Below are 20,304 nucleotides of genomic sequence, written 5' to 3' on the forward strand. Positions count from 1 at the left end.
AAAGAAATTATTTATTCCATCTTTGTCCACAATTACTTTACTTTTTCTAATCTATGTCACTCAGGTGGACAAACAAAATGTTAGGTTATGAAAGTAAACATTTTTTTTGTTTCATTAGAATCAGTATAAACAAAGTATAACTATTTTGAACATAAAAATAATTCTATCACGATATTCAATATTTTTGAATTTTTAGTTATAACCAATTCAAAAAAGAGTAATTCAATGACATTCATTGAATTAATTCACTTTTAATTCAATTCAAATTGATGAATTATTCTAAGTGTCATCAAGATCCAACACCATATGAAAGTCTCAATGCCAACAAGACCGGCACTAGCTATTTATGTGTGAAATAGACTGTTCATATAGATGTATGGGAAAAAAGTTTAACTTCTAGGACAAACCACGCCATAAATCATTCTTTCAAATAAATTTGAGAATTTTTCATAGTTTATATCGTGTACTAGTGTCAACTAAACAGTCATTAGAGACCATGAAGTATTGAACAGCCTTTTCATCCTAATATAGGGCTCACCTGTACCAATGCTCTTCCACCACCCTATCACAGAAAATCGAACCCAAGACTTTCTGTCTTGAGGTGAGCGCTGTAATTCTAGACGACTAAGTCATCATCATATGGTGTGCGTTTATAGCCTAATTTAATCTAACATTATAAGTTTTACAATATAAACATGCAGGTTATTTTAATAGAACAGCTTTTATTAGATATGTAATATTGCAACAAGAAGCCTCAGGAGTAACAATATTTGTTTTGAATGAAGCACAAAGAAGCAACCAAAAATATTTAAAAGACTGTGATACTGTTAATACAAATCCGATTACGGTAATAAAAGTATAACATTGATCTTTGGTGCTTTCTACTTTGGAATTCGCCAAATTGGGAACTGAAAATTCGAAATTTGATAAACATTAATCAATATACAAACCAAGCAATCAAATCAAAGCTAATGGTAAAACCATAGCAAGAATTTTCCAAATCAAGCCCACTGCAGAATCAATGATAAACCTGAGTTAACATCAAAATTTAACATAGAAACGGAAAGCATAATTTAAAATTCAAATATCCTTGAAGATGAATAAAAATCTGTTAAGTGTTCGATCTACTTACCGTGTCCAACGATAATCGTCAGCAGGATGTATCTTCACGCCTTAGAGAACTAACTACACTCTCATTCGCACATGGATCACCGTAACCTTAAATCAAATAAAATGAACCATGATGTCGTCACTGTAACAAGTAGCCATATTTAAACAAGTTATAACTGTTAGTTACGAATGAACGCCAAATGAGATTGAAAGTAGTAATTTGAAGACATTACGAATCAAACTTAAATGTGAATCGGCAAAGTACAATCAATAGCATTTTTGAACAGAGAAATGAGAAGACAAATTTTGTGAGATAGTACCATTTCGTGCTTTCTCGTCAGTCACATACAAGCAACATGTTATTCGTGTAAATACAGTTTTGAAGATAAGGTCAAAATTTCTTATTTAGCATGACATTCACTCACTAGAACCATGGTAAACAAAGGTCAACGTACAGTTGTTTTTGAACACACAAAGTTGGACTTTTCCGACCAATCAAGATAGCTTCGAGTAGTTTGAGTGTGTGTGGGTTTTGATGACATGTCACAACTCTAAAGGCTGATTTTGGGTCAATTTGATGACCACTCATCATTAGATGTTTTGCAATGGACGAGGCTGGGTTTCTTGATCGATCTTGAGATGACGGGCTAGGTGGATGAATCATGGATTTGATTAACCATCTTGGAATATGTTCCCCTATCCTGTCCTCCAATCGGCGATCTGTCCTACCTAAGTAACTTTCTCCGCAGTTACATGTGAATTGGTAAATACAGTGGGATTTGGACTGAATCGGTCTTGGAGACTTGATAGGGTTAACTGAGATCGATTGAGTTGTTGTGATAAGCCTCAGATTAGCTGCATTGAAGGTCTTTTTTATTGCAGCTGCAGTCTGTTTGGTTGTAATTTTCATGCAATGATCACCTTTGAAAGGTAACTGTAGGTATACTGGTTTCTTGGGCACATCCGTTGCTATCAGTTTCGTCGTATTTGTGTTCTGATGACCAATAAACGTTTCAGGATATCCGTTTAATTTAAGTGTCACAGTAATAAACTTAAATTCGTCGTCCAATGTATCTACAGTGCAGATTGTACTTGCCCGAGTGAATAAAGTTTTGACAATAGAACGTTTATATTGTATGGGGCAGAAACTAGTGAAGTGGAGGTACTGTCCCGACCAGGTGGGTTTGCGATGTACTCTGCGTCTGATCGATCCGTCTGGACGGCGATGGAGCAGGATGTCGAGGAAAGCTAGTTCATTATTGTTTTCTTCCTCATAAGTGACTTTCAGATTCGGGTGAATTGCATTAAATAAATCATTGACTTGATTAATATCTGTAGACTGTGGTAATATGACAAGAATATCGTCGACATATCGTTTGTAAAGTGTAATACCATCAATGAAGTGACTCACTTGCCTTTCTATCATTCCCATGAATATGTTTGCTAAAACAGGTCCGAGAGGGCTTCCCATAGCCACTCCATCGATTTGCATATATGCTTTACCTTGGAAATAGAATTTTATATTCTTTGTGCACAGCAAAATTAGATCTCGAAGATAGGTAGTAGGAATGGGTATTCTTATGTTGTGTGAAGTTATGAAATCACAAATAAATTCCACAGTTTCTTCGAGAGGTACATTTGTGAACAAAGAGTTTACATCGAAAGAACACATCCGACTATTAGAAATATTCAAGTGTTCCAAGGTTGGGAGAAGTTCAAAAGAATCAATGACAGTATGTGTCGACAGTTGTTTACAAACAGGATCCAAAATTCCTTTCAACCATTTTGCTAGCTTATGGTATGGTGAATTTATCATGGACAAAATTGGTCTCATAGGTGTTCCAGGCTTATGCAGTTTCGGTAAGCCATACATTTCTGGTGTGCATGTACCAATGGGCTTGAGCATTTTATAATGGGCCTCGGTGATAAAACCGTGAAGCATGAGTAGATGTAGTTCTCGGCACATTTGTTTTTCGACCAACTTCACGTTATCGATCTGTGAATCTGATTTAAATTTAGCAGAGTCTGAGAGGATCACGTTAATTTTGGTTATGTAGTCCTCCTTATTCATGACTACAACACCGGAACCTTTGTCTGGTTTGGAGATTGTTATTGTGGAATTGTTCTTAAGTTCCTTCAATGCTTCCCTGTGCTCATTCGTTAGACAAGATTTTTGGCTGATTGGAGTGTTTGGAAATTGCTGGGATATATCAACTAATTTGGCTTTGAACCATGCCTCATTCTCAACTGATGTTGGAGTCAAATTTGAGAACTGGCTGTAGAGGTTTTCGAAATTGGCGTCCACCAAATTCTTGTCGATTCTTTTCGGTGGTACTTTGTAGTTTAGTCCCATTGAAAGAGCTTCTAGGTGAACCTTGTCAAGATTGAAGTTAGATCCTCTCAGACTCTGCTAAATTTAAATCAGATTCACAGATCGATAACGTGAAGTTGGTCGAAAAACAAATATGCCGAGAACTACATCTACTCATGCTTCACGGTTTTATCACCGAGGCCCATTATAAAATGCTCAAGCCCATTGGTACATGCACACCAGAAATGTATGGCTTACCGAAACTGCATAAGCCTGGAACACCTATGAGACCAATTTTGTCCATGATAAATTCACCATACCATAAGCTAGCAAAGTGGTTGAAAGGAATTTTGGATCCTGTTTGTAAACAACTGTCGACACATACTGTCATTGATTCTTTTGAACTTCTCCCAACCTTGGAACACTTGAATATTTCTAATAGTCGGATGTGTTCTTTCGATGTAAACTCTTTGTTCACAAATGTACCTCTCGAAGTAACTGTGGAATTTATTTGTGATTTCATAACTTCACACAACATAAGAATACCCATTCCTACTACCTATCTTCGAGATCTAATTTTGCTGTGCACAAAGAATATAAAATTCTATTTCCAAGGTAAAGCATATATGCAAATCGATGGAGTGGCTATGGGAAGCCCTCTCGGACCTGTTTTAGCAAACATATTCATGGGAATGATAGAAAGGCAAGTGAGTCACTTCATTGATGGTATTACACTTTACAAACGATATGTCGACGATATTCTTGTCATATTACCACAGTCTACAGATATTAATCAAGTCAATGATTTATTTAATGCAATTCACCCGAATCTGAAAGTCACTTATGAGGAAGAAAACAATAATGAACTAGCTTTCCTCGACATCCTGCTTCATCGCCGTCCAGACGGATCGGTCAGACGCAGAGTACATCACAAACCCACCTGGTCAGGACAGTACCTCCACTTCACTAGTTTCTGCCCCATACAATATAAACGTTCTATTGTCAAAACTTTATTCGCTCGGGCAAGTAGAATCTGCACTGTAGATACATTGGACGACGAATTTAAGTTTATTACTGAGACACTTAAATTAAACGGATATCCTGAAACGTTTATTGGTCATCAGAACACAAATACGACGAAACTGATAGCAACGGATGTGCCCAAGAAACCAGTATACCTACAGTTACCTTTCAAGGGTGATCATTGCATGAAAATTACAACCAAACAGACTGCAGCTGCAATAAAAAAGACCTTCAATGCAGCTAATCTGAGGCTTATCACAACAACTCAGTCGATCTCAGTTAACCCTATCAAGTCTCCAAGACCGATTCAGTCCAAATCCCACTGTATTTACCAATTCACATGTAACTGCGGAGAAAGTTACTTAGGTAGGACAGATCGCCGATTGGAGGACAGGATAGGGGAACATATTCCAAGATGGTTAATCAAATCCATGATTCATCCACCTAGCCCGTCATCTCAAGATCGATCAAGAAACCCAGCCTCGTCCATTGCAAAACATCTAATGATGAGTGGTCATCAAATTGACCCAAAATCAGCCTTTAGAGTTGTGACATGTCATCAAAACCCACACACACTCAAACTACTCGAAGCTATCTTGATTGGTCGGAAAAGTCCAACTTTGTGTGTTCAAAAACAACTGTACGTTGACCTTTGTTTACCATGGTTCTAGTGAGTGAATGTCATGCTAAATAAGAAATTTTGACCTTATCTTCAAAACTGTATTTACACGAATAACATGTTGCTTGTATGTGACTGACGAGAAAGCACGAAATGGTACTATCTCACAAAATTTGTCTTCTTATTTCTCTGTTCAAATTTATCAAAGGGAACCATTGTTTTGAATTTCTAAAATAGCATCTTTATTATTCATTGAATCTTAAAAAATATTCAATGGTTTTTAGTACCAAATATTTTAAAGCTGGCCTAATGGAGGTTCTACGGAATAATATTATTTGAGCATCTTAAATGCCATTCATCTATAATATGAAACTATATAGTTCAATAAATACTTTATCGTATATTTGTTTAATTTAAAAGACTGAATTACTTCATGCCATCAATATATATATATATATATGTTGTTACCTTGGTTACTGTCCACTTTATTTACATGAAAACTATTTATTTACAATAGTTTATACTTCATTCTAAAAAATCAATTGACCAACTCTTTTCAACTTAGTTATTTTAAACAAGAAATTTATTTACTTAATCTATAAGATCAAACTATTCATGGAAAATGAAACCATTGAGTATAATAATTTTATTTAAACAAATTTTTTTACATTTTAAATCATCATAAAAAGGTTGGAATATAGATTAATGAATGACAAGGAATAAGAATTAGTATAGGGTTGAATAGTTTGTAGGATTAAAATACATTACAATATTGTGTACAATCATAGTGTAGAGAGTAAGAACACGAGTGGGGACAATCGAATGTATTTAAGCACAAATTACAGACTATCTCACTAAATTCTGATAATCATACAGTAAACAGTTAATTTGCAAAATAACAACCAATTGTTCCAATCTTTACTGTTCCTTCTGTAAATATCAGTCCATCTTCTCTAATTCCATTGTTCATGCATTTTCCCACCAATTGCGCTTCATTTCAGTTCTTTCTTTATCAGCCTTCTGCCAAAATACATTATATGTCTGACCATCGCCATATACTACTTATATGGATATAAGTAGACCACACTAAAATAGTTGATAGGCAATTTTAACGGTTAGTTAAAAATGAATTCACATGGTATATTTCCAAATTATTCAAAAAAAGAACATTGATATATACTATAAAGATCATACAAATAACTTTTAATCAAATAGAGAATCACAGTACAGTCCATTTTTTTGTAATTACCATAGTGTTATTCATAAACCTACTAAATCATACTAACTAATCACAGTTTACGAATAAATTTTATTCTATGAATAAAATTTATCATCGATATGACGTTATTGAAATTATACTGTATGATTTGATTACACAAAATATAAATAATTTTATTGACTTCCTATTGAGATTCTTATTATATGGTAGTATTGATGAAGACGAATGGTTTAAAGTTTTACATCACATACTAACTTGGTTATATAACTATTACAATTTAAGATACAATTATAGATAGCGGCTAGAAATGGAATCCAGGACTCACATTCCATCCTATTTGTGACTGTGGGATGCTATCACATCCAGCTGACGAGTCCCAAATGGGACGAAACGCGCATCCTGAATTCCACTGCCATCCATCATTCGTCTTTGCTCATAATACTTGTGACTTATGGAAATATCGAGGCAATCTGCACAGGATGCACATATGCCAATAAGCAATGCAGATAAAAGTCAGTTCGCGATATGAGACTCCCAGTTGAGCTTCTTGTTATCATTAAAAAAAAGCGATAAACTAAACAAGACAAAATAACATCGTGAACTAAATATTTATCATCTTAAAATTTTACTAGTATTTTTAATAATATACTTGACCTGTTTTAAACAGTTGAAACATGAATATGGTAAACGTCGGATGTCACAATTGATATATTGAACTAATTTCCGTCCACATTGAAACTTTTCTCCATATCTGTTTACTTTCAGATAAATAAAATACATTTGTTTAACCGTGGAAAAAATATGTCAATTAATTTCACTGACTGAAAATCAATGTTCTATGTCTTCATTTTTTGTTCTCGATGTAACTGTGACCTTGTGATCACCTATAGTAACAAAATCCAAAGGATTTAACTAAGCAGTTCTCCCTAGTACCAGTTGATCAATATGCATTAAGATTGTTTTTTCCTCACTGGTTTAAGCTTGTTTGTATGACTGACGTTTGTATGTTATATTGTTGTTTTAACTAAATAACTAATGAATGATAGATTTAAAATCACAAATAAACTTAATTTGTTCAAAAACGTATCTCCACATGAATACTGATAATCAGAATAGGAGAGATCACTATGAAGAATATCTTTTGTAACATAATTTTTATTCATTTTAGAATGATAGCTGAATAACTGTTATGTATCATAATTTGATAGGATTATATTCAACTAATATATGCAAACCTATGTTATACGAGAGCTGTTTGTTTTCTTGAGAATACAGTTATTTCATTTCAGTTTTCATTAAGTATAGCAAGCTAAGAAAGAATGATATTATTTATGGAATATAAATATTTTTTAATAGTTGAGTTCATGAGTCAACTGAATATAGATCACCATGGAAAATCTGAAAGCACTGGACGGCCGTTTCGTCCTAGTATGGGGCTCCTCAGCAGTGCACATCCACGATCCCGCCTCACGAGATCCCAAAACAGGACCTATCAGTCTCGCGCGCGAGCACTTAAGCTTTACACTACTGAGCCGACATCCAACGGTGTTCATGACTAACTTCAATCGATCTACAAAATTGAGCGACACATCCACCATTATCATAGTGAGTTACTATCTCACAACAAACCTGGTTGAACTCCACTGGTCACTGCTTCTCACTAGAACTCCAGGAAATATCTCTTGAAGCCAGTCACTAGTGAGCATATGTTGATTAATATGAGAAGGAGTTTTGTGGATATTATAGTAATTTTAATAGTTGAGTTACTTGAAGTCAGACATTAACATCGTCGGGTATCGGCTCAATGGTCTAGAGGTTAAGCACTCCCCCGCGAGACTGATAGGTCCTAGGCTCGAATCTCGTTAGGCAGTATCGTGGACGTGCACTGCTGAGGAGTCCCACAATCGGACGAAACAGCCGTCCAGTGCTTACAGGTTCTTCATGATGTTTTAGCTTCAATTGATTTATGATCTCAACTATATAAAACTACTAGAATATTCACAAAATCCCTTCTGATATAATTTTTCACAATAATATCGAGCAAGGATATACTTCGAAGGCTGATCAAATGAGAAAAGAAAGTAAATATAATACTTTTTTAAGTATAAATCTTAAAAATAAACGACAGGAGTAACTTTATATAAATCACATTTACCAGAAAGCTCTTATATTTTATCAGAGTACATGAAGATCTAAAAATCTAATGGATATTGTGCAGTCTCGATTTGATCTATCACACATTTACTAATACATATACACTTTGAAAAATATGAGTGTTTTACATCAGTCCAATTTTTATTAGTTGAAGTATATAAGTAAGAAATGATGGGACTGTTTAATTGTATCTGTATAACTCTATTCTCTTATCCTGAAGATGAACGATTTTTTTATCGACTTATTTAACTAGTAATTTTATTAGTTATTTTCATTACACACTGATTTAAGCTGGAGAATAAGTGTAAATCTAGTGATCACTGTATAACAGTTTATTCTCAGACGAAATAGTACACATCTAGCACGAAATATGGCAAGTAACCCTAGAAGCTTCATGACTTACTGTGAACATTATGCCTACTCATCATTGTGCTGGAATCTCATAAACTGAATTTCTATCTTTAATCAGTTCATTATGCAACTATTTTACTCCCAACTAAACTAGCTCTATATATATTACATTTTACCACTGAAAATCAATTTTTAATGTTTAGAAAGTTGTAATCATTAAATGAAATGATAGTCTTATATAAACTTTAGATGGTAACGGAAATTAAATATGAAATATACAGTAAATGGTTACACTTCCCTGAAAAAATCTCTTAATGCAAAAAAGATATTTTAATTTTCAAAGCAACAGATATATAGCCATTTGTGATTTACATTTTTATACTACTGATAAATAAAACTTATGTTTAATAGTTAATACAAAGTAATAATTTGTAGTAATTAATTAAAGATTGTTTTTGTAAGTACTTAATATCTAACACTGGAAGGCAAGATAGGCTTAATAAAAACAATTCAGCAATAATAAAATGTATCACTTTTTATCGATTACATAATGAGGTAAAGAGAAAACAGTAAAATCAATTAATAAATCAAATGTAATTGATTAATTTATTATCAGATTGATCATTCAATGGATTTGATAAATAAATTTAGACAAAATACTAATGATTCAATGTGTAGAGGATAGATAATGAATAAACTGTAAAAGAAAAATACCCTATATTTATATTATGATTTGAATAAATTAACTTCAAGTTAATTCATAATAACACTCTATGGAATAATTGAATGAACATTCACAAATGACTGATCACTGGGTGGTGATCAATGTCATGTGTGTCAAGTTCTTCTTAGTGCAGCCCGAATGCTATTGATCGGTCGCAGCCTGGATAGCTCAGTGGTAATATCTCTGACTGTGAAGCTGGGTGAAACGGGGTTGAATCCATCAGGAAGCAGCAGTTCCCTCAAGATTACATGTACACGTTGCTGACAAGTGCCAAGTAGCACGAAACCCGGGTTCAGAGTTTCCTGTTGATCACTTCTCACCGCTATCTTAATTCAATGAATATTATATTGTTAACCATCTATGAATTATTTTTGAAGTATGAATTGTTGTCATCGGGCGTATATATATATATATATATATATATTCATTTGAAATCTATTTTCATCTAGACTATAAGAAAATTAAGGATTTATTTAAAAGGATGCTATATAAATTATGATATCAGTCGATTATCTTTGTAAATTAATAAACTAAATTCAAATAACCATCTGAAAATAGTAAATATTAATCGGTCTTTATTAAAAAGGTAACCAATAATACTACTCTTTAAAATAATCTTTTCCGCATGGTTAACTTAGGTGATGATTAAGAAGGGGTTTTGCGGACATTATAATAATTTTAATAGTTGAGATCATGAATTAATTGGAGCTAGATCACTATGGAAAACCTGGAAGCACTGGACGTGGATGCCCACCGCTGAAGAGTCCCACAATAGGACGAAACGGCCATACAGTACGTTTCAGTTGTATCATGCGCTTCTCAATTAGGAATTTAATATTTTAAAATAATAATAATTGTGTACTCACTAATGGCTAACCTCTAGGTTTGATTCTATGTGCTCTGGTGCGAAACCGTGTACAATGGTATCCAACCGTTTCGGATTTGAGACAGTTATTCACCACAAGTACATGAAGATGATTGAATACTATGATGAATTGATTGTAGTTAGACATCCAGACCATTGGATGTTAGTGTAGTGTTTTCAAGGTTAAGTGCTAATTCAGAAATCGAAAGTCCAGGATTTGATCCCTTGTGTTGGTTTGTGAATGAATAGCTCCATAGATGAGTGCTATATTAGGATGAAACAGGAAAGATTATGGTTAAGGGATTCCTGGTGTCTTAAAACAATTTAAAGCTAACGGCTTGTCAAAACTTACAGTCATCAATTTAAAAGGAAAAGGATGCATACGATGAACAAAATACAATTGATGGTATGTAATACTGACGATAACAATAAAAGTTCATGGAATCTAATGCTTATTTTTGCTATTTTACAATAATACTTTATATAACATCGAATCATATCTTTATATAAAGTAGTTTTTTTTCATTTTTTCAATGCGCACTGCTGAGGAGTCCCATAATAGGACGAAACGGCCGTCCAGTGCTTCCAGGTTTTCGATGGTAGTTTAACTTCAATTGACTCATGATTTCAACTATGAAAATACTGAATTCTCCACAAAACCCCCCTTCTGATTTTTTCAATGCTCTAAATCTTTTCACTTGCTAAAAGTAATCTCTTAACACAAAAGCATATTTGACTTGTGTGATTCAAGTAGGTTTATTCAAATTGAGCAGATTTTTCCTTCACCAACTGAAATATGCTGGAAAAATATGATTACCATCAAGTGCTAGTTACCTGTTTCATCTTAGTTCATATTACTGACAAGTTTCATATCTGGATACAGTCATTGTAAAGTAGTCAATTTAGTTTTATCCCACCTTATTTGTCTTGAATAATAACTATAGTCATATTCGATAATGGATATTAGTCGAATTCTTCTGTCGTAATGTTACGTTTTTTTAATGAATGTTTATGTTCCAGCAAAAAGTCAGGGCTTTAAACAATACATTATTTATTCATTAAATGAACAATCATTTATACTGGTCACTTTATGCCTGAATAAAGTTCTATGTTGTGATTTTGTTAATAGGTTAGTATAAAAACCTAATGTACACCGTAATTAATTGTTCAAAGATAACAATATGCGGATGTGTTTACTTCAGGCTAACATGTAATTGAATATATCTTTGACTGTCTTCATTTAGTCCTTTGCCTCGTGATTATATATCTTTTCGAAAGTTCTTCTCTCGATTTTATATGAATATTTGAATTTAGCATAGTTACATTGATATGATTTCTATTTTTATTTTAAACGGAATAGAATAAATTTTAAGTTATTCCATTACGATTCAAAAGTACTAATCGGTTGATCTATCTATATTCTGATGTTATTTGTCCATTTCATTATGAAGAAAGAGAGAGAGAGAAAGAGGAAAATGTTATCGATTAGACAGTACACCTTTTTTTTTACTTTTCTTCAGCTAAATCTTACCACATAATGTACCTTAATTCATGCCCATTCAATTCTATCCTCACACACACACATACATACGCTTGTACGCACTCAAATACATAAACACTCCCAAGTATATATACATATAGTACCCTAATCAAGTGGTCGAAATGTATATATAAATATGTGCACAAATACTATCATGAGAATGCTATCAAATCTTCCTTAACTAAACTAATATCTCTATTTTATTATACATTGAATTTATAACTTAAAATATAGAAAATCTTATTTCTTTTTGTATATATCATATTTAAATATACAAACAAATTCTATTTTCTGTATGTGTAAAATTATTTGAAAAGAATTAGATTACAATGGTAGATTATTAACTGATCTATTGAATTTTGATGTGTCTATGGTCATTAAAAAAGGAATCCCTTCTACGTAGAACACTATATCTATCTATCTATCTATTGATTAATCGAAGGAAGAAATGTTTATCTTCTTTTTTTTGAAAAAAAAAAATGACAAAAAAACCTTGATTGTTTTTTTTTGATTATTTTAATACTACTTATTATGAATGTTATTCTATTTAATATAAATGTATAAATAATAGAAAATATACATTCATAATCTGAAAGGTCATTCAAACAATAAAACTAATTTTTTTTTCCAATCGAATAACTACTTATTTAAAGTAGACTACAATCAAAAGTATTATCATTAATATATAAAAATCTATTTATTTATTTATTATTTTATTATTATTAGCTTTATTCAATATTATATATTTGGTACAATATGGAATTCTCAGCACAAAGTACTTCAACAAGTTTCCGTTTCTTACTTCTTCGTCCTTCCTGATGATAAATATTGAGTGATCGCCGGCTAGAAGTTAGAAGCCCAGTCAATCGACATCTAGATAATGTACATTCTTCTCGCTGCATATTGCCAGCAATCACGATATCTCTAATTAGGCCTTCTATAACCTTTACAGCGAAAGGTCTTACACTTTTCAGAAACGCACCTGAATAGGTTGTGCGATTAATAGGCATAATGATGTATTAAAACAAACGAAATTAGATAACTTGTTGAAATATCTAGATGACAGGAACAGATAGCCCAGATGTTTAAACATGCCGCCAATGTTCAATCTATATATATAATTGACATTAACTCTATCTGTAGAAAAGTATTTAATATCAAAAGAGGTTTTTGTGGATACTATATTAATTTTAATAGTTGAGATCATGAGTCAATTGTAGATAGACCATCATGGAAAACCTGGAATCCCTGGATGGTCGTTTCGTCCTAGTATGAGACTCCTCAGAAGTGCGCATCCACGACATCTCCTCACGAGATACAAACTCAGGACCTATCAGTCTCGCACGCGAGCGTTTAACCTCTAGACCAGTAAGCTGGCACCTACCGCTGTTAATGACTAACTTCAACTGATCCACGAAATTGAGCGATACATTCACCATTGTCTTCAGTGAGTTACTATCTCACAACTTAACTGGTTGAACTCCACTGGTAAGCAGTGACCAGGAAATACCTCTTGAAGCCAGTCACTAATGAGCATAAGTTGATTAATATCAGAAGAGTCCCACAACAGGACGAAATGGCCGTCCAATGCTTCAGATTTTCCATAGTAGTCTAGCTTCAATTGACTTATGGTCTCAACTATTAAAAAAGTATTTCTAAATTAGGACTGTTTTTTTTCTATTCAGCAATGAAATAACATTCTTTGTAAAGAGTTGTGATAAAAAGATTCATAGTTCAGATGATAATATTCAATGGTGTTTGATTTTCTAATTTGTATATTTCAACTATTATAGATCGACAATTAAATTATCTAGCTTATAGAGAACTAAATACTAGAGAACTGTACAGAATAAACGAAAATAAATAATAAGACATATAAGTAATAAACGTAAGTAGGTGGTTTTACTTGAATTGATAGTAATTCCTTCAATGATTCAATCAATTTTATAATGACATATTAGATATACAAGAAGAAGAGTGGGGACAACCGAAGCACAAATTACAAACTATCTCACTAAAATCTGATAGCCGCACAGTAAATGGTTAATTTGCAAATTATCAATCTATTGACTCAATCTTGAATGTTTCTTCGCCAAATATCAGTTCATCCTCTCTGACTATTATTGTTCATGTATTTTCACACCGATTGCGCTTCCTTCCCATTCTTTCCTTATCAATCTTCTACTGAAATACATTCTATGCCTGCCAATCACTATATACTACTTATGTGGATATAAGTAGCTCACACCACACTACATGATCTTTATCAATCAAACATAAATCGTTTACAATTTATTAAAATAAATAATGGAGCACCTCAAAACATTTAACTTTTACAAAATATTTAATTCTTATGATGAATATATCCTGTAAGAAAAAAATTTTTTATGGTTACAAAATAACTTTTATAAAATAGTGAATTATAATTGAAACAATTACTCGGAAGCAGAGATGGATAGTGGCTAGCAATGGAATCCAGGATGCGCGTTTAGTCCTATTTGGGACTCGTCATCTGGATGTACCTGCATCTCAGGGTTGATGTTCACTCTGGGACTCGAACCCAGCACCCTCGCTTCAAACGCCATCGCGTTATCCACTCGGCCAAATAGGACGAAACGCGCGTCTTGGATTCCACTGCTAGCCACTATCCATCTCTGCTTACCATGCTTGCGAATTAAGGCTATATCGAGGCAATACGCACAGTATGCACATATGCCAATTAGAGACTGACCAGTTGCAATCCTAACACATCGATGGGAAGATTCAAACAAACAATACTAAATGAATTTAGTAACTCGGAATATCTGTGTAGTGTACTAAAATACTTTAATCTCCAATAAAATATAACCGTTGAATACTGTGGTGAGGTGTCCAATAATTTTCTATCCAACACGAAATTCCGACATAGTTACCTATTTTGTACATGAAACAATGATATTCATTTCTAGTTGGTATAATCATTTTAATTATGAGTATTACTATTGACAACTAAGTGAAAACGTAGTTGAAGACTACTGGAATAATGAGAATGATACAAATTATTTCAATCTGTACAAAGTGTAAGTACATTCATTCAACTGAGATTTTACAAATATATATTATTCCTATTTAATGTCTTACATCAACTCGGAGCTCAAATACTGTTAAACTATTCACTCTAATTTAGACGAAAGTCCTTATATAAAGTGTAAGTACTTTACTACTTAATAAAAATAATACATTTTCATTTTGATTTCAGATGCCTTTAACTTTGAAAATAATTACATCAGAAGACCACGTCCATTAACAATGAAACGATATTTAACAATGGCAGCTGACAAATATCTACTATGGAATAAATTACTGAATGAAATGAAATCTGATGGTTTACAAAGATTTATACCTCCAAGAATACCTACTACTTTAAGATTTGGTTAAGAAAAAGATGAAATTAAAATTGAAGTGAAAATTTGGCAATCGTATAAGAATTGATTCTGTAGTTGTTTTTTTAATGTTTTATGAATGAATAAATTTGAAATCTTATATGATTTAAAAATTTGATATTTATTATATTCTTATGTAGATAAATGAAAGAAAGTGCTAAGAATAAACAAACAAATGATTATCACAAGGGGGTTTTGTGGAGATGTTAGTAATTTTATATAGTTGAGATCATGAGTCAGTTAAAGCTAGACCACCATGGAAAACCTGGAAGCACTAAACGGCCGTTTCGTCCTACTGTGGGACTCCTCAGCAGTGCGTATCCACGATCCCGCTCCAAGAAAACTCGAACCCAGGACCTATCAATCTCGTGCGCGAACGCTTAAGCTCTAGACCATTGAGCCGACATCCAATGGTGCTAATGTCCAACTTAAACCAACCCACGATATTGTGGGACACATCCACCATTGTCTTCAGTAAGTTACTATCTCACAACAGACCTGGTTGAACTCCACTGGTCATTGCTTCTCACTAGAACTCCAGGAAATATCTCTTGGAGCCGATCACTAGTGAGTACATGATGATTATTATCAGAATGAATGTTTGTGGAGATTATAATAATTTAATAGTTGAATTTATACATTGGATTTATACAAACTCTACTCAGTTATTAAAAAATACACCTGATCGTTTTAATATCACTAACTGTTCAGTTCTACGTTATAATTACACCTAACTTGGAATCTACTATTCATCAAAACTGTAAAGAGTAACAAATCATAATTGATTGTTTAAGTGAACCGAATGAAATTCATCAAACATATTCAAATCCAACGAAGTATTCATCTAGTAAAATACAATATGTATATAGTTACTTCAATTAACAGCATGATTATAAAAACGATACATAAAATGATTATACAATTCTAGTATCAATGAATTGACACAATAGTCATATTAGTGAACTGTTAGTTGGAGATTATATACTACCCTATATATGACTGAAATCTGTCAATCAAAACTAATCTAGACAGTTTTATTATTATTTATGATACAAAAGTTTGTTAAACCTGAAATATGATCTAATTGACATGTTACTGTTGAATATAATAAGTATAATTTCTTATATTGAGTACTTAAACAATATTCAAATCAAAAAAATCTATAAGTAACGTCTTTGACTATGAAATTTGGTATTGGCAGCTCCTAATGCATTGGACTACATTGAATGTGAATACTAAATCATTTAGATGTAAAGCAAAGAGAAGTAAATAAATGAACATAATTCTAATCATAACCCAAAGAATTTGCTGCTCACAGCCGTCAAATTACCTAATAGTTTATTAACCTATTGTTTTAGTAGAGGATGAAAAACAATTAACATAATTACTAAGCAAAATAATACGATTTCATTGTTTTATTGAATTATTTAATAATAAATGACTTAAACCCACCTATGGCGAATACGAGATATCCGTCTATCAACAAAAGGACGAGTATACTGCACAGCAGTTCGCTCCGTTCTACTTTACGGCTGCGAAACGTGACCATTAAGGGTAGAAGATACTCGTAAGTTACTAGTATTTGATCACAGATGCCTTAGAAATAATGCTCGCATCTGCTGGGATCGCCGGGTAAGTAATAGTGAGGTCAGACATAGGGTATTACTGAATGATGATGGTAAATCAGTTGATGAGGTGGTGAGTCTTCATCGACTGAGATGGTTGGGCCACGTGTTACGTATGCCTGAACATCGATTACCACGACGCGCTATGCTGACTAGTATTAGCGATCGTTGGAAGAAAGTTAGGGATGGTCAAACCAAAACATGGCATCAGTGCTTGAAGTCACTAACTTCTAGTCTGAGCCATGTTGGTAGATGCAGACTACGTGGTTGGGGTCCGCATGACTATAGTAACCAATGGTTGGAGACTTTGGCTGATGTGGCTAAGAGTCGATCACAATGGCGTAGGTGTATACACTCTTTATCTTCCCTTAAACCTTGAGATTAAAATTGCTTCATAACTTTCTTGCTTCCTATACTATGTCCTTATATACAACCTATCTTTTATATATTACCATCACTAGATTAACTATTTCTATGAATTCGGTGTTCATCTTGTTCTGCTAATGAGGTATGGCAACTTGAACCGATGCATATATGTGCCTGGTCCTACGTTGTGACTGACTGCTACGGCAATTTAACAACCACCGAGATTTATTTTTGTTTGATTAAATAATATACTTTAATGAATATATTTGAGTCTAACGTGGATTTTTCTTTCAAAATATTTTTAAAGATTTCAAAATCATTGAGTGATATATTAGGATAAGTAGTAGTACTGAATGTGATTATATACAATATAAGAACTCCTGAATTAGTCTAAAACACACTTTATTACCTTTGAATGAAACAACGCTTGAACAGAGAAGAAAACTGTGAATGAAAGTAAACGTACTATACTATAATTAAAAAGAAAGTCACCAATAATATAAACAGCAATTATCGTTTTATACAAACACCACATATACGATATCCACTCTCCTGTTATGTCTTACACATTAATAATCTGATTGAAAAACATTTATAATTTACCGTTTTCACAATCATCAGTTTTGGTTAAGCGATATTATGTTGCCGTCTAATTTGTTACGTAAATTTAGTGAGTCAAGTAAAATTTAAGGCAGATGACAAATAAATTGTAAAATATTCTATATTTGTAGAACAGAAAGTACCACATTCACTTGTCATCTATATCAAGAAAATTGGACACATAACATACTAACACACTGTAACTAACGATATATTACATAGTGATCTAAAGAAAACAGTGTTTTTCTTATTTATTTAAACGTAAAAATTGATAAAAACGGCCATCAAAATATAAATGCCCCACACAACTGTGGAGATATAGAGAAAAGATGGATACAAAAAGTGAAAAATGTCGTAAATGAATAAGTGAATAAGGGTAGTAAATAGTTAGAGTAATAGTTCAATAAAGAAAAGCACAACCAGAATGGAATCATCCAGTTATAGAAGTTCTTCTCACTTATATGAATGTCAGTAATCCGTAAGAGACAAAAATGATCGGACACAGAGAGAGAGTCTCTTAGCATTCTCAACTGAGAGAGGCTGAGTTTCCAAGTATAGGTCAAAACTGCTTTCACGGACACGTTGTAAACCCGAACACTACTAACCCTATCCATCAGAACTGTTTATAGAACATGAACAATTAAAACGTTAAGGAGAAATGGTGAGATTGGGCAACCTGACTCCACTCTGAATGGAAGAGATTCATTACTTCTTGATGCACAGCACGTCCTGGCACGTTGAAGTTAATGTTCCTCTCATCCCTTTTTGGTTACTCTCCGTAGTAGTTTCCTCCTCTGTGAGTATATCTTGTAAAGCTTGTGACATGTTACTGAGAGTTATTTTGAATTCGTCGAGTTTGTCAGTATCTCGAAGAAAGGCTTCGTTGAACTTTGTGACGCTGTTTTTCCAGTTGTCCAATACTTCTCTAGCTTCAGTTTCATCTTGTCCACAACAAGGTGGTGAGCTAAAGCTATGACAGCTTGTCTCCTGGTCCTCACGTCTTCCATTGACCTTCTGAAAGTTTCATTGATATAAAAATGATCTATTTTGTTTCCGTAGTGTGGTCCACGTAGCTTTGTGTATGCGTTTGTGTGGGAATATTTTGTCACCTATAACCAATTTGTTGAATGTACATAACTTTGACAACCTTCCACCATTTTTGTTCCTTTCCTCCATTCTATGTCGTCGCATGATATCTTGATACCCATTGTTGTCCATTCCGACTTTGGCGTTTAGGCCTCACATCAGGATGGTTAGGTCCTTTCCTGGGCGCTTCGCTGTGATCGATTGCAGCCTCTCATTAAACTGATTTTTATCGTCTTCATTGCTATCATTGGCGGGTGCATAGCACTGGATAGCATTCATTGGAATCACCTCCTTTACTTTGAACAATGCTTTGATAATCCTGGATCCATGAGATTCTCATCCTATAAGTGCATTTCGTGCTTCTTTTAACAACATCAGGACAACTCCCTGTGTATGTGGAGCATTTCCCTCTTCCTGACCGGAGTACAATAGCATCTCTCCCGTACTTTACCTTTGCTGTCCAACTTGTGTCCAGTGGGTTTCGCTGATTCCGAGAACCTCAAAGTTGTATCTCCTCATTTCTGTTGCTATTTGACTGGTCCTCCCGACCTCCAACATTGTCTGGACATTTTTACGTACCTATATTAATTATTGACATGGTTGCTAGAGGAGACATCGGTCTCGTGACTTCCGAAGAATCATGGCTTTCACCATGAGGCGTCTAAATTAAGATCCTTCAGCTCCAAAGACAACGTTTAAATGGTATGAATGGTTTTTTATGTTTGGCATCTTTTTAACAAGCTTGTTTTCTATGGGATACGGTTTCTTACACCATTCCCAGCCCTCCTTCTTTACCGAGGCTTGAGACTGGCAGCATCCCTATGAGAGCTACAGTCGGAGTTTTATATATATATATATATATATACTGCTGACTTACAAAACAATCGGCAGGACATATCATATGACAGCTAATGCATGAATTTATGTCATGTTCTTTGATAAGAATAAGTATTCAATGTTAATAAAATGTCGATACATTTCCAATGTTATGTTATGCTTATCAATAATAAATATGTACAATTTTCAAAAATCGCATACTGTGATTTCTTCATGGTTAATTTTCAATCCAGATGATACAATATTGAGCACTAACTTTTATTATTGGTTATAACACAGAAATGTAATCAAGGTGTATTACAGGTATATGCAACATGCAGTACATTTCCTTAACTGATAACTGAAGTTATAAGAAATTTGATAAAGAACCGATTTAACGTGTAGTCCATACCCGTTCACCTTGAAGCATAATTATCTAAATAAAACTGATGCATCACTGGCAATCATTGTTT

The 20,304-nt window shown here is 33.5% G+C and overlaps 1 protein-coding gene across 1 annotated transcript; it reads left to right on the forward strand.

The window, feature by feature from the left end:
• Positions 1–14,938: 14,938 nt before the first annotated feature.
• Smp_169220 (hypothetical protein) lies at positions 14,939–15,333 on the forward strand (the record flags this gene model as incomplete). The annotated part of the gene is made up of 2 exons (XM_018799021.1): positions 14,939–14,975; positions 15,155–15,333. 2 exons carry the CDS (start codon positions 14,939–14,941, stop codon positions 15,331–15,333), a joined length of 216 nt encoding a protein of 71 aa, XP_018650852.1.
• Between the last annotated feature and the right edge of the window lie 4,971 nt (positions 15,334–20,304).

This window comes from Schistosoma mansoni, chromosome 3, assembly GCF_000237925.1.
Source record: "Schistosoma mansoni strain Puerto Rico chromosome 3, complete genome".
Lineage (NCBI taxonomy): Eukaryota > Metazoa > Platyhelminthes > Trematoda > Strigeidida > Schistosomatidae > Schistosoma > Schistosoma mansoni.